At 46.4% G+C, this 16129-nt stretch overlaps 1 protein-coding gene and 1 long non-coding RNA gene across 8 annotated transcripts in view; one reads left to right on the forward strand and one right to left on the reverse strand.

Annotated features, from left to right (window-relative positions):
* Window positions 1-1049: 1049 nt before the first annotated feature.
* On the reverse strand, window positions 1050-6481 carry LOC144229313 (uncharacterized). 5 transcript variants are annotated; one of them, XR_013334459.1, is made up of 3 exons: window positions 6103-6481; window positions 2226-2329; window positions 1050-1830 (listed from the first exon to the last, which is right to left on the reverse strand). It is a non-coding gene; the product is annotated as an uncharacterized LOC144229313 (long non-coding RNA). The 5 variants fall into 5 exon arrangements; XR_013334454.1 differs by lacking the exon at window positions 6103-6481 and having other exon boundaries at window positions 1050-1501; window positions 1755-1830; window positions 2226-4806; XR_013334458.1 differs by lacking the exon at window positions 6103-6481 and having other exon boundaries at window positions 1050-1501; window positions 1755-1830; window positions 2147-4806.
* A 265-nt stretch (window positions 6482-6746) lies between these two features.
* The window catches only part of RNF32 (ring finger protein 32), a 29078-nt gene continuing 19695 nt past the window's right edge, over window positions 6747-16129 (forward strand). For 2 of the 3 annotated variants that reach the window (XM_077761297.1, XM_077761298.1), the window contains exons 1-3: window positions 7257-8790; window positions 9315-9579; window positions 13318-13460. In XM_077761297.1, the coding sequence (XP_077617423.1) occupies window positions 8776-8790; window positions 9315-9579; window positions 13318-13460 (423 nt within the window). In that variant the 5' untranslated portion in view covers window positions 7257-8775. Of the gene's footprint in view, window positions 6754-7256; window positions 8791-9314; window positions 9580-13317; window positions 13461-16129 lie in introns of those variants that run through there. The other variant, XM_077761287.1, reaches the window with a different exon arrangement.

Consider the following 16129-nt stretch of genomic DNA (forward strand, 5'->3'; position numbering starts at 1 on the left):
GAGAGAAAATATTTGCAAATCACATACATGATAAAGGTTTTACATCCATAATATCCAAAGAACTCCTAAAAGTCAACAACAAAAAGACAAGCCAATTAAAAAATGAGCAAAGGACTTGAGTAGACCTTTCTCCAAAAAAGATATACAAATGGCCAAAACGCACACTGATAGATGCTCAACATCATTAGTCATTAGGGAAATGCAAATCAAATCCACAATGAGATATACTTCACAACAAGTAGGATGACCAGAATTGGGGGGGGGGGGGATGGGAAACACCAGTATTGGAGAGGATGTAAAGAAACCAGAACCCTTGTACATTGCTGGGAACATAAAATGGTGCAACCACTGTAGAAAAAGAGTTTGGCAGTTCACATAGAACTACCATATGACCCAGCAATGTCACTTCTAGGTTTATACACAAATACATGTACACACATGTTCACAGTAGTGCTACCGACACTAGTCAAAAAGTGGGAAACCACCCAATGTCTATCGGCAGATGAATGTATAACCAAACTGTGGTATATACACACAGCAGAATATTACTCAGCTGTAAAAAGGATTGAGGTACTGAGTCACACTACAACGGATGGACCTTGAAACATGCTAAGTGAAAGAAACTGTTGTTCAATATAATAAAGAGGAACCATATACTGAGTGATTAAAGCTTATGGATAAATGAAGTAATGACAGCAATGTTATATGGGATGAGACGCAGAGATTGGGGATATTCTTCCAAGACACCTGCACTGCCCATGAAGCAGTGCTGTGGAATTTGAAATTGGATTAGGTTAGTTGTATATGTATATGGTAAACACTCAGGCAACCACTGAAATATTTTTTAAAAGAAATATAATTGGGGTGCCTGGCTGGCTCAGTCGGTAGAGCATGTGACTCTTGAACTCAGAATTGATGAGTCGAACCCCACATAAGGTATAGAGATCACTTAGAAATCTTTAAAAAGAAAAATAAAGTACGTGTAATTGATATACTAAGAAAGAAGTGAAAATGAAAGCACATAAAATGCTCAATTAAAATCACAGAAGGCAGAACAAGAGAAGTTTTCATTTTATTTTGTTTTTTAAGGAACAAAGGGCGAACACAGTGTAGAATCCGTCTGTCAACAACGTGCTGTTGTGTTGAATCCATAGATCAAGTCAGGAAAAACCAACATCTTATGCACAGTGACTCTTCCTCTTCAGGGAAATGGAATATCTCTTCTTCATTTCCTTAGATCTTCTTTAATTTCTTCCATCGGCTTTGTAGTTTTACCTCAGACAGGTCTCGTTCATATTTTAGTAGATTTATACCTAAGCATTTCATGTTTTGGTGCTAATATAAATGGTATTCTGTTTTTCATTTCAAATCCCACTTGTTCTTTGCTGAGCTCTAAGAAAGTAGTTGGCTTTTCTATCCTGGAAACTTGCTATAATTGTTTATCAGTTTCAAGATTTTGTTGCCAATTCTTCAAGACTGTCTATATCGACGATCATGTCACCTGTAAACAGAGAGAGTTTCATTTCTTCATTCCCAATCTGTATGCTTTTATTTCCTTTTCTTGTCATATTACATTAGCCAGGACTTTCGGTATGAGGTTGAATAATGGTGAGAAAGAACACTCTTGCCTTGCCACAGGAGTAAAGCATCTAGGGCTCTACCATTAAGCGTGATGTTAGCTGTAGGGGTTTTGCCATCTGCTTTATCAAGTTGAAGGAGTTCCCCTCCATTTCTTGGGCACGGAGAGTTCTTACCGAGAATGACTATGGGATTTTCTCAAGTGCTTTTTCTCCACCTATCGATATGATCATGTGAATTCTCTTCTTTAACCTGTGGATGTGATGGGTTAGATTAATTGGTTTTTGAATGTTGAACGAGTCTTGTATATCTGAGATAAGTCCCCCTTGGTCATGGCACATAATTCTTTTTATACATTGTTGAATTCTATTTATAATATGTTATTAAGGAATCTGGATCTGTGTTCATGAGGATATTGGCTTGCAATCTTCTTTTCTTACATCTTTATCTGGTCTTGGTATTGGGGGCAGCGCTAACCTTATGGGATGGGAACTCTCTGTACGATCTGCTCAATTTATCAGTAAATGTTATCAGATAAAAACTATTAATTGAAAAAAAAACACCTTACCTTGATTTAATCGGAAGCAGCCTCCTCTGTATTAAACATAACAGAGCATAAACTGATGCCATATTTAGAGAAACTGTACCTTAGCTGTGGTGGCTGGAAACCGGCACACGCTGACGTCCCAGGGTACTGCGGGGACTGTACCAGTAAGCTGGCATCGCCGATGTTTCTGCACACTTCCAAAACCTTCAGTCAGGGCAGACAAATCACAAACGTCTGACACAGGGTCACATCACCCAATCAAACTCCTTTAATACTATGACTATGTACTAACTGCCTTTGACAAAATGTTTTCAATGTCTGCACATTGTGATCACAGCATTTTTAGCATGAATATCTTTACCACGTCCGTTCTTAGATCGTAACAGGACACCATTCTTTACCAAAGTGATAAATTGCTTCTAAATATCCTGGATTCCACAGCAAAGAATGGATATGCTCCATCTCCTATTCAGAAAACAAGTTTTTAACAGAGCTCTTTTGCTATGCCCATGACTCTACAGGCAAGGAACTGAAATAAGCTGTTTCCTCCCCATTTCTGCAGCACACGGGATGTTTTCATCAGCGTTCCTTTAGCACTACTGTAATGCGAACAGGAATGATGTAATCATTGTGCCTCTGGTCACAGAGATAAAAATGTATGTATGCATTTTGCCAGAGGAGTTACAACAACTTGCCCTGAGCTCTTTTCCATTTCTTTATTAAACAGAAAACAAAAGTCTAGAATAGTCCCTAGGAATGAGAACTCTTTAGGGATTCCTACCAGTACACAATGCTGCTGTGGGACACGGAGGGACAGCAGATTTCCCAACAATTCCTGAACCTCCTGGGTCACAAAATACAGGAAAGGATTTTGAGTTATTTGAAAAAGGGAAGTAGTTGGGTGGAAACAAGTTTAAAACCAGAAATCAGTAATAAATGTAGAAGCATTAGGAGAAAGTTAAAGGCAATACTAATGATTAGGAGAAACAAATGGAAGGAAACGTGTTTTCAGTGGCGATTTCAACACTGAAAGCTATCTTAAGGAAGAAGAAGGACCGTATGCCCTTGGCTTCTGCTCCTTACAGATATTTTCAGTGCCAAGGGCTGCGTGAGCACAGGCGGGAAGAGAACAGGCACCAGGTAGGATAAGAGCATTTTGTAGAATACAGAGGAGAAGCTGGAGAGCACGGAGATACTAACTAGGAGAGAAGGAGGGTGTTGAGGCAGCTGAACCGTCCGGCCCAAGCAGGGGCTGACGGAGACCACGCGGACGGGCAAACTCAAACCCCGTGGGCAGGACGTAGTCAAGATCCTCACGTTCCCAACATCACCATCCAGGACGTGTCTCCAGGGTAATCGTGGGAAAACCTCACCCCCCACCAGCCGACCAACCCCAGCTGCCACTCCAGAGCGTCGACACTTTCTCCGCATTGCTTCCTCTACGGCCAAGATGCAGGATCGGAGTCCCCTCCATATACGTGTTTCCCACATAACTAGCCCCCATCCCTGGACACCCCCCCCAAGACGTGCAGGCATCATCACCCTTCTTTGTTTATATGTTTATGCACACACCCCTTTCACATGGTGCCACGCACGGCAGCTTGGTTTTAGGCAGAGGACAGATGCATTCATTCCAGACACGTCCAGTCCTTCTCTGGGGGACTAAGCAGAGCAACCAAACACACTGACCATCTAACACACACCCCTAACTGTCCCTCACCTTCTGCAGACCTATCTCTTCACACCACTCCCGGAACACTCACAAGTCATGCTTGTGAAACTCTAGAATAAATCAGCCATGTGCGTGCTTTCGCAATGGGCACCGAACAGTGGCGCCGAGCGGTGCTCAGCCAGGCTTCTAGAAGATGCGAGCATGCTCTCTGCCTATGTGCAGCATCTCAGGCCCATCTTTAAACAAATAAAATTAAAAAACAAAAAACAAAAAACTAAAGCCATAACATTAAAATATAAATCACTGAGAGCACCTTTTGGGAGTGAGACAGGTTGTTTATGAGGGTTATTTAACCCTGTCCGAGAATGTTGGCCACTGACGGAATAGCTTGGTTCCGAACACAGAACTCACCACCTGGAGGAGGGGTAAGGACTGTACACCCCACAGCACCTTCTTCAAACATCCGCCAGGTCGGCTATGATTTGGTCAGGAATTACAAAGTAATCATTACAAGGTTAAATTTCCAAACAAAAGCCTGCAGAAAAATATTCTGTGTCGCTAACAAGAAGACCCATTTCTTTTGGGTGGAAAACATGCAGGTAGTAAGACTGTTGTGAGATTTTAAACTCTTGGATGGAGGGGAAATTTTTTTAATGGGGATTTTTCTTAGAACTTTATGGAGTTCAAGACAGATTCCTGACAATGACTTGAAGAGTGGCAGTCACTGCCCAAAGCAGCTCATACACAGAAGACATCTTTGAATCTAACCACGGGCGGAAGGTGGTTAACAGTACTCCGACTTATTCAAATTGTTCCTGTTACAAGTAACAGAAAACCAGACCCAATCTGGCTGGAGCATAAAGGAAACCTATTCATTCAGGTAAGGAAAACACGGAGTGGGGCTGGCATCAGGGCGTAAACTGTCGCCAGCGCCTGGAGTCTGTCCAGATCTCTGCGGTTTCCAGTGAGATCCTTCTCTAAGGTCCATGGAATGGCACGCAGCGGCAGCTCTCACCTGACTGATGACAGGTCTTCTCTTGTTTCTATGTCAGAAGGAAGAATTAAAAGAATTTTCCAGCAGCTCTTTCCGAAATACTAAGTCCACCTAACTGGCCTAGCTAAGTCATGTGCCTGTCCCAGCGACGTCACTGTGGCCAGGACACCAACCTTCTGACCAGCTCAGGCTGGTCACAGGGTCCGTCCCAGGACCGAAGAATCCCCAGGGCTGGTGGAGAAGGACTAGCAGATGCCGGGGAGGGAAGAAACAAAGGTCCCCTTGATGTATAACGGACCCACCGTTTGGGAAAACAAAGTAACTTGTCAAATTCAGACACCTAAAAACTAAGTTTAGACTTGGACTCGGGTCTGCCTATCTAAACCCAAAGCTTTCCCACTCTGTCCTTCACAGTGTTCTAACACTCATTTACAGAACAGAAAACTCTCAGGACTGCAAACAGGCCCCTACCTGTCTTCTAGACCCATCACCAGTGAAACGTAACTCAAGGTTACAATATTTGTTGGAAAAGCTTAAACTACTATGCGAAAGATTAACAACTTAAAATTAACTTAGGTATACATCTAATTTGGCTTATCAAAACATTTTAGCTTGTTTTTAGTCTACTTTTTAAAACCTCCAAACAGGAGTGGCCAGTTTAGAAAATTTAATTACACTAAGATAATCTGAAGTGGAGCTTCAAAGTATCTTGTTTCATTATATTCCAAAGTCACATCAAATATCTTAACCTTTAGGTCTTTCATGATCAATTTCTTTTCTTTTTTTTTTATTTCTAGGAGAGAGAGAGGGAGACGCAGACTCTGAAGTAGGCTCCAGGCTCTGAGCTGGCAGTCAGCACAGAGCCCGACGCGGGGCTCGAACCCACGAACTGCGAGATCATGACCTAAGCGAAAGTCGGTCGCTTAACCGACTAAGCCACCCAGGCGCCCCTCATGATCAATTTGTAATCAACTTGTTAACTTCTTTAGACCGACCTACTTTGAATTTAAAAAAAGGGGGGTGGGCACCTGGGTGGCTCAGTTGTTCAGCCTGGTGGGACCCGGTTTCGGCTGGGGTCATGATCTCAGGGTTTGTGAGTTCAAGCCTTGCCTGGCCCGGCTCTGCGCTGACCTCGGTGGAGCCTGCGTGGGACTGTCTCTGCCCCTCCCCCACCCGCGCACACTCTCAAATGCGTTTTGCATGTTTTCTCTGTACTTTCAACTGAACTTTAATTCAATAAAAGTACAAACATAAGTTGAAATAACAAGTCACGGTCACTAAAACAAACAAACAAAAGAGACAAACTCGTACTGATTTGTGCTTCTGGCCGTGATGGTGGTGAAGGGACCAGATTGAAGGTCTCACCTCCAAAAGTAAAAGATCAGACACAACGTAAGAAACACCTGCTTTGGGGCACTTGACTGTCATCGGTAAGAAAAGGGAAACAAAGGGAGCGGAGGTTTCCAGGCCGCAACCCAAAAGGGGGCCACAGATGCCTCCACAGGAGGTCGCCCCCTCCGGAGCGCGGGAAGGGCTGGCCCCCTGGGCACGGACCCGGACCCTAGGCCCCTACTGGGCCCCTGGGCACCGACCCCGACCCTGGGCCCCTGCTGGGCCCCTGGGCACCGACCCCGACCCTGGGCCCCCGCGGAAGCGCCAGACCCTCTGCCCCTCCGCGAGGCAACCAGGAGCCCTACAGGAAGCGCTGGAAGTCACTTCACGGAGCGTGACCGGCCTGCACCCCGCGTACACCGTTCACGTCGGGGATCCGGTCGAACAAGGCCAGACGCCCCCCCGGCCGCCGGCGGAGGGAGAGCGCGGCCCACCGGGGGCAGCGCTCAGCCAAGCCCACCGCGCAGCCACGGGCACAGCCCACAGCACGTCGGGAGAGGCCGCCCGGCGCCCGCGGGACCTCAGGGGGCGGGGCCCGGCCCGGGTTGGGGGGCGGNGCCGCGCCCACAGGTAGGGGACTGGTGACCGCACCGGCACCCGGTAGCCTGCGCGCTGCTGCCCCCTCGGAGTCGGGTCCCCCCGCCGCACAAACAGGGGGTCCGCCGCCTACCAACGCCGAGCCCGCGTGTCCAGCTGTCTTTTCTCGTGTGCGCGTGTTCTGTGTCGGTAATGTGCCTGTCGATTGGCTTGTAGACCGTCAGTTGTTGTGACCAAGCCCTAACACTTTTAACTAGTTGTTAATGGTGGAATTTACTGAGAAAGAATATTCCTATTAATTCTGGCTCTTAAAGCTGGGCGAGGATCTAGTTTCTAACCCATTGTAGTCCCATTGCTACAGACTAATTAATTTGTAATCTTGAAGGAGTCCCTAATCTCTGGATTTGTTTTCTCCTTTATAAAATGGACTGGGACTAAATATCGGATGCGTTCCCACCTCGGAAATTCGGCGGAGAAGCTGCACACTTTTCAAAAGCTCTTACCTTGACACGAATCTTAGTGGCTCGCGNAAAACTGTAGACTGTGGAGAGCTAGCTGTGATCATTAAAGAGTTTTCAGTATGATGTAAATTATACTCTGCCAGGGTACAGGCGTGGTGAAGGAAGAAGATTCTGGAAGGGAGCTACAGCATTTCCGATACCTTCTACTGTCTCCGCAGCTCACACTGTCCGGAGGAAAGTGCTGGATTGAAACTTCTTGTGTGTGGGCGCCTGGGGGGCTCAGCTGGGTTAAACTTCCCACTTCGGCTCAGATCAGGATCTCATGGTTCCTGACTTTGAGCCCCACGTCAGGCTCCCTGCTCACAGCTCAGAGCCTCTCTTCCTTTCTGCCCCTCCCCTCCCTCAAAAATAAACATTTGAAAAATTAAAAAAAAAAAAGAAGAAGAAGAAGAAACTTCCTGCCCGCCTATCTTGAGGCCAGGTTGGAAAGCGAGCACAGAGACTGTCTTCTAGTTTCAGAAGCGTCTCAGCCCCCGCGAGGCCTGGGAGAGTCAGGGCTCCGTCTCTCCTGTCCTCGCTTCCCACCTACAGTAACTTTATTTGTCTGGACTAAGTTAACGCAGGTGTTGATCCTTAGATACGTATTTTGGATTTCTTCCTTTCTAGTCTTAAAATTAGGCCCCATTTCCTAAATTACTTTAATAACTTACTGTTCCTCTCCATTCCTGTGGATATTGGACCCTTCGGAAACTGTACCCTTGCCTTAAAACTAAAAGGGCCAATTCTTCCACCAGTTTCAACGGGAATCGGAGCAAGAATAACCATTTACAGAGTATCCTCTGCATGAAAGGGCCCTGTAGATAGTTTGCAAAGGTGGGCTCATCTAATCCTAAATACAGCCCTGCAAGAGGTGCGTTATGAGGCCTGTGTTAAGATAAACAAACTCAGAGGTAGTGAGTATCTTGCCCAGCAAACAGCAAGCCGGACCCAGGTTTGTTCCCTGTAGTCGGTATCTGTGCTCTGGACACAGTGAAGCCACGGGACTCCCCTTGCCTTCCAGGCTATTCGCGGTTCCCCTTCTGCCCTAATCAATAAACACAGGCCGAGTGCCCCAGTGCCTTTGCTTCCCCTGATCCCCCCTGATCCCGGGGAGCTAAGTGTGCTCATTTCCCTCTTACCTGTCCTTCAAAGCCCAGTTTAAATGTTCTCTCTTAAAGAGAGATTTCACTTACTCTATTCTCTGGTCTTATCAGTCTGCAATTGTGTTGTATTTGCCTATAATAGTATATTGAGTAATGATTGTTCTCATTTATATTCGTATGCTCCCTCCCACTGGCTGGAGAGTTGAGGACAGGGCTGGGGGGATGGGGGGGTCATCACCTCCGGGAGTCCCTCCAGAATCACTGTGCGCGGCTCAGCGCTGCCCTCTGGTAGACTCTCGCATGTCAGACTCCCAAACGTATCTTCCCTATAAGCTTCACAAGAGCTGTTAACTCTGACTTTCTGTTGCTTATGTCCCTACAGCGGAAGAATTGAAGGGCTGGGATCCGGTGACCGGCCCTGCCGGGGCCAGGCGGCAGCTCCCCGACTCAGCATGCCGAAACACAAGGTGCACGGTCCTGCTTGAAAACAAGCTCTGTTTTACTCCCAAATATATTTTAATTCAGCCTCCGAAAGTATAAAAGCATAGTTGCAAACCTCGCCCCAATGACGTACTGTCCCTTTAGTCCCCTGGGCAACCGTCTCATAGCCGTGCATTTCCGTCTGTGTAAGTTTTCACCAAAAAAGCATGCCCTTAAATGCAACATTCTCTTTCGCATCACAGAAGCAAGAGTTGCCTTGAGTCTAATTTTACTGCCCTGAAACAGAATGTGTTCCGGCACTTACGGCTTTTATAGGTCATACGAATTCATTCAAATGTAACACCTCAGTAGTTAAATGATAAGATATTGCCATGTCACCAACATAAATGAGGACACCAGGCTTCCCTGCACCTAGGTGATAAGGGTCAAACACTCTTTACTATTAGATTTGGTCTAGGGTGCTGCCAGGGCTGAGCACTAAGCCGGAGCTTTCTTCCAAATAATGTCGGACATAATGTTCTGCATGTAAGGCTTTCTTCCTGCTTTTTAGGGTCACTCATCGAAACAAGATAACTTAGCAGTCACTGCAGTTGCTTTACAAGATCACATTTTGCATGACCTTCAACTTCGAGATCTTTCAATAGCAGGTCATTCTAAGACAAAGATACAACAGAGAGACACCAGATCCAAATCTCTAAAAACAAATACAAAAGCAGTAATAGATACCGGACTCAAAACAGCAGCACAAGGCCCGAAAGTGGAAGATCTGGAAAAAGAATATGTTCTTGATCCCAAACCACCACCATTAACTTTAGGTAAGTTGATCCCATCCTTTGTATTTTGGCTTAGTAGAGCTAATGAATCTAGTTGAGATGAATAGTGTAATTTCTTTTCTGGAACGGGGTGTATTCTCATTTATAATCTTATAGAAAGATATGTATGTACTAAGGTTTAAAAATGATGGGGAGGGGCGCCTGGGTAGCTTAGTCGGTTGAGCGTCCGACTTTCGCTTAGGTCATGATCTCGCGGTTCGTGGGTTCGAGCCCCGCGTCGGGCTCTGTGCTGACTGCCAGCTCGGAGCCTGGAGCCTGTTTCAGTCTGTGACTCCCTCTCTCTCTGACCCTCCCCTGTTCACGCTGTCTCTCTCTCTCTCTCCTAGAAATAAATAAAACATTAAAAAAAAATAGGTTTAAAAATGATGGGGACATGTATGGCCAACTAATCTTTGACAAAGCGGGAGTGTCCACTGGAAAAAGGCAGCCTCTTTAACAGATGGTGCTGGGAGAACTAGACAGCAACGTGCAGAAGAATGAAACTAGATCATTTTCTCACACCATGCACAAAAATGAACTCAAAACGGATAAAGGACCTGAATGTGAGACAGGAAACCATCAAAACCCTAGAGGAGAAAGCAGGAAACACCCTCCTTGACCTCAGCCACAGCAGTTTCTAACTTGACACATCCCCAAAGGCAAGGGAATGAAAAATGAACTATTGGGACCTCAAGATAAAAATCTTCTGCATGGCAAGGGAAACAATCCATAAAACTAATAGGCACCTGACAGAATGAGAAAAGATAGTTGCAAATGACATATCAGATAAAGGGCTAGTATCCAAAATCTATAAGGNATTGACTATGAAAGAAAAAATATTATAATAGTATCTAAAAATAAATGAAAATGATGGGGACAATCAGCAAGAAAATTCAAGACGAGGAAATAAAAATAGTAGACTACGGTAACTATCCACTGGTCCACACTGGCAGAACTCAGTCACTCAGCAGTGGAAAAGAAAAAGCCCTTCCATACAGGAGAACGAGAACTAATAAATCCACAGACAGGGGCCAGAGCTGGAAAATCACCGTCTGGCCGGCAGCACAGTAAGGACCCGCATCGGCAGGTGCTGAGGCTGGAGGGAGACCGTGTTGAGATGCGGGATGTGCACACAGCCTCCCGGTGTGTCCCCTCACCGCAGAGGGGGACAGTGGAGCCTCGTGTTGGTGACACTGCGCCAGAGGCACCCTGAGCAAGTGATCAAAGTGCCCTCCCCGGAGGGGTCCGCACCCACAGCACACGCCCTGACCCCTTGCTCTGAGAAAGTGCCCATCTGAATGTCATCATGAGGAAGCATCGGCCACGCCCAAACTGACGGACATTCTACGGTTTCTGGCCAGTATTCAAGAGTGTCAAGGGAGGCAAATCAAGACAGAGAAATTGTCCCGGATGACAGGGGACTTGGGGGATAAGACGGCGGACTGCAGTGTGTAACCTGGGACGTCAGTGAGACAAGAACGAGGTCCAGGAGGTCCAGATTAACTGGCCCTGCGAGGTCAACACTGATTTCCTCATTCTGGTCATCGAACTGGGGCTATGTAAAATATTAACATTTGGGACAACTGGGCAAAAGATGCATGAGGATTCCCTATACTGGTTTTACAACATTTTGCAAGTCTCAAATCAGTTGAGGCTGTAAATTTAGAAATAGAAACGATTTTTAAATGATGCTGGGCATGGAAAATAGGTTTGTCTGGGGGTGTGGCACCCTGGCGCGCGGGTGCTGGCTGGAGGTGCACGGCCGGGAGGGAGCCTGCTGCCCCGGCCACGCCCAGCGGCACCTCTCCCTCCCTCCGCACCGCAAACAGTGCTAGTCTTCTTCTAGAAGACAGCGCGGCTTAAGAACATGCGGAGGCTTGGGATGATGCTATATGGTAATTTAGCGACTGTCTTCTGGTGTGTGTATGTAATTTACGGAGTTGGTCCAGTAGATGATCATCATAGTTTAGCAGGAAAGATTTAAATTAGACATCAGGAAGAACTTCACAACTTGGCAAATAAGGGAGATTAAAGAGGAGAGTAAATGGCATACTCTTTCAGGAGCGGTTTACATTCACAAAATGTTTACATTCACAAAAAAATGTTTTAACTGTTTTGCCTATTAATCACTAATAAGGTTGAATCATGTTTGTTTTAAGTTCACTTGTTTTGAGAGAGAGAGCACGTGCGTGATCAGGGGAAGGGGAGAGAGAATCCCAAGCAGGCCCCGTGCTGACCACATGGACCCCAGCTCGGGGCTCGAACTCACAAACCGTGAGATCGTGACCTGAGCTGAAATCAAGAGTCAGACACTCAACCGACAAGCCCCCCAGACGCCCCAATCATGTTTCATTACTGCCTTTCCATGGTGTTGCATGCAGGCCTCTGCTTGCTGATTTTGTGTTCTTTATGTACTCTGCATATTAATCCCGCATTGATTTAGCCACTGAGATCCATCCTGGTCTGGACCCCTCTTTTAATTGTATGTGTTATTTTATATTGAATAAAATATGCCTTCTGATTACTGTTAAATCCGTCAGCTTTTCTCTTTATTGTTTATGCTTTGGGGGATTTAAGGAATCCTTGCCCATTCTGAGATGACAAAGATTTTCCACATTTTCATTACTTACCTTTAAAGTACCTCCTTTCACATTTAGACGTCGTCCTGGTGTATCTGCACGGGGTGCGGGGACGTCAGGTGGTAGAAGCCTTACGTTAGCGCACCGTCGTCTGTCGCATGCTGAGCTGCGGCACCCCTCTTGTGCCTGCTCCACGACCCATGGTCACACAGGGGGTGAGAGGGGGTATGATTTGGGGGCTTCTGTCTCTGGGCCAGTATTTTACTGTTTTAATTAATAAGAGCTTTGTAATATGTCTTAATAACAGGTAGGAAAAGACCCAAAATTATCCCCCAGAAAAGTCCTTAGAAGCATATTCTTTCAGTACACTAAAGGGTAGCTTGTGGAGCCACTCCTTCTGGAACCTTCCCTCACCATGCTCCCACGTGGATCACTGCTGCTCAAGGCCCACAGGGGTGTCTACTCCATGTGCCCTGAGGACGGCCCCATCCTGCACTCACTGACCACCTGACCCCTGACCCCTGACCACCACTGCTCCCCAGGGATGTGCGAGCGCCTCACCGCCCGTCCGCACAGCCCACGGGGAGCACATCACCCTCCGTCCGCAGAGCCCGCGGGGAGCACCGCGCCTGCTCCCTCCCCTCAGAGTGCTGCGCGACCTGGGGGCGGGGGGTGGCGCCAGTGCTGGGCTGTCAGGCATCACTGGGGTGGTCAGTCCATCCTGACAGTAATTCTACTTCCTAAGAGGCTTTAGCAAGGGATAAACTTGATTGATACTCATTCTGTGAAGGTCACTGGTAGCAAAACATGCGCTAAATTGGAAGAAGGCTGAAAGATAAAATAGGTGACAAGTGAGAACTTTTGGCCAATACATGTGGAAACTTTGTATTCTTTGACTTTTCTTCCTGAAAATCAGAGAGCAGCACTACCTGCTGTGGAGAAATCTGTGAAAATGACACAGGTATAGGAAATTCTTCACAAATAAAAACATTCCTACCCTTGGCTTTCAGCACCCCCAGAAGGCCAGTACTCCTCACATGCTGGAAGGAAGTACACCGTGTGTTGTGCTTTCACCTCTGTTTGCAAAATAATGTCATTAAATCATACGTGAGTGCTATGTTCTAGATATATCGTACCTTCATTTTCTGTGTTTTCACTTTAGCTCAGAAGCTGGGCCTGTTTGAACCTCCCCCATTGCCACTGTCATCAGGTGAATGGGAAAAAGTGAAACAAAGATCCGTCATGCAAGGGGACTCTATGCAGCCATGCCCAATATGCAGAGAAGACTTTGAACTTCGCCCCCAGGTGTGTAGCAGGAAGATCAGATAAGCGGGCTTGGGGACTAGACCAAGCTGGAGCTTAAGAGCCCAGCCTTCATTTCTCCAGCTTCCTCCGCCTACGTGACCTCAAATACTTACATTCTCTTTTCCATTAATTAGAGTATGTGTGTGAGAGAGAGCTAAACACCCTCATTAAACAGTTTTCTTTATTTGCTGAATGCTATTCTCAAGTACAAAGTCTCCAGGAAGGGAATGCCCTGGTTCCCGCGGCCGGAAGCGAGCTGGGGAGTGAGCAGAGGCCCTGTAGGTAGGAGGCCAGTGCAGCAAGAATGAGAGCAAAGGGGAATTTTAAGTTGTTTTGTGAATTGAGCTCATAAAAAAAAAGGAGAAGATGGAAGAAAAACTTCAATCTCCAAAGAATTTGTATAAGAACCTTTAAGTAACGTCTTTGAATATCTGTATTCATGAGCCCTCACCATAGTGAGGCTGGTGATCTTAATAGGTGTGTCGCAGGGCTTTTTTTTTTTTTAATTTTTTTTATTTATTTCTAGGAGAGAGAGAGACAGCGTGAGCAGGGGAGGGTCAGAGAGAGAGGGAGTCACAGACTGAAACAGGCTCCAGGCTCTGAGCTGACAGTCAGCACACAGCCCGACGCGGGGCTCGAACCCACGAACCGTGAGATCATGACCTAAGCGAAAGTCGGAGGCTTAACCGACTAAGCCACCCAGGCGCCCCTTGCAGGGCTTTCTATAACACACGGAGCCCACCTAATCTACTGTGCTCTCCTTGCGCTAAGGGACGCCTCCCCTGCTAGGATTCTGGGTTCTGTTCTAAGCCAGCGGCCCACCCTTCAGTGGTTTCCCACGTTGTGCTTCCTACGGAGCTGGTTTGCTGGGAAAATAGAGCAAACAGAGTCAAGCAAGCCTATAGTTCATGGCCTGGGAGCCTTGGGCTTTCCTCACTACCTGGCACATAACTCTCAAACTTAATTTGTCTTAATGAGTTTCATCGTTAACAAGTTAGTTCATGGTCATAAAACGTTTGTTCTTTACTAATTTGAATTCACAAGTTATTTTAAACACACTTATTGTATTCCAGCTCTCTATCAAGACCTAATCTTACCTATATGGAAGCTGGGTATCTGGGAAAGAGTTTAGCCCTTAAACCACAGAATTACCATCTAGGATAATTTAGTATTTTAGTGGAGCAAGAGTTAGTAGAACCACAACTAGTCTTTCTGGCCCCAGCAACCTCTTTTTTAATTATGCCGTAAATATTGAGCCTGACTGTTGTGTGAAGAATGACAACTTCTACCAAGTATCTTGTGGGGAGCAGGGTGCCTGATGCACATTTCTTCCATTCTGTTTTTTGCTTCTCACTCAATCTTTCTTTTGTTTGGTCACAGATATAGACACTTGTGTTCATTTTGCACGTTTACTTTGTTACTGTTCTGTGTTTAGAGTTTTCCTTAGTTACAAACAACAGCTGGCACTTCCCCCAGCATTTAATGATTTCAGAGGGCCTCAGTCACCTTGTGCGTCCCAGAGGGAGGCATTGTACCCATTTAATGGATAGGACATAAACAAGTCAAGTGACCCACAGCAGGGTGATTCAGGAAGTGTGTTCAAGGTCAGCTGGAACCTAGTCCCAACTTCTAGGACACCGTTAGTGTATGGACCACCACTTAATCATTTACTCTTATCTCAGATAATCATTGCGGATAACATTTGTGGACATTTATTTTTTTTTAATGTTTTATTTATTTCCGAGAGAGAGAGAGACAGCATGAGCAGGGGAGGATCAGAGAGAGAGGGACACACAGAATCCGAAGCAGGCTCCAGGCTCTGAGCTAGTTGTCAGCACAGAGCCTGGTATGGGGCTCGAACCCACGAACCGTGAGATCATGACCTGAGCCAAAGTCAGATGCTTAGCCGACTGAGCCACTCAGGCGCCCCTAGTGTCTGATTCTTGATTTTGGCTCAGGTCATGATCTCACAGTTCATGGGATCAAGCCCCGTATAGGGCCCTGTGCTGGCAACTCAGAGCCTGCTTGGGATTCTTAATCTCTCTCTCCGTCCCCCCCCCAACTCGTGCTCTTCTCTGTTTCTCAAATAAACACCTTTTTTAAAAAGCATATTTTAAATATATGGTAATACAGTGTTATTCAACACAAATCCTCAAATATGTGTTGATGAAACACGGATATTCTATAAAGAACGCGGAATCGAGCACACCAAAGGCCGCTATTGGGTAATGGTGATAATTAACGAGGACCTGCGTTTCGGAGGCTTCCCAGCCTGGGCTTATTGGCAGTTGGTTTCAAGTCAAGGTTTTATAGCTTTGTGGGTTCTATCTAGTCCAGTATTTCTTCCATTCTTCCTAGTTAAGAGGGGAAGAGCAGAGTGAAGGAAGGGGGTGGGGGGGCCGGGGAAGTGGCCACNCTGGTATCACCCCCTGGCTCTCCTTCCAGAAGAACCACGTACCCTCTTCCTTATTCCACAGCCCAGAATGTCACTATGCGGTGGGGGATTCGGGTCCCAGGGAGGTGACACGTTCTTGGGAGCCCGCTTCCCTGCATTTCAGAAAGAAAAAGTGTTCCGTATGTGTCCAGGATTTGTTGCTGCTTAAACTGAAGTGTGTTAGGACTAATGGCGCTGCCCCTGGGGGGACAAAGCCCCGGGCAAAGGCTCTTGT

Source organism: Crocuta crocuta, unplaced genomic scaffold, assembly GCF_008692635.1.
Source record: "Crocuta crocuta isolate KB4526 unplaced genomic scaffold, BGI_CrCroc_1.0 scaffold408, whole genome shotgun sequence".
Taxonomy (NCBI): domain Eukaryota; kingdom Metazoa; phylum Chordata; class Mammalia; order Carnivora; family Hyaenidae; genus Crocuta; species Crocuta crocuta.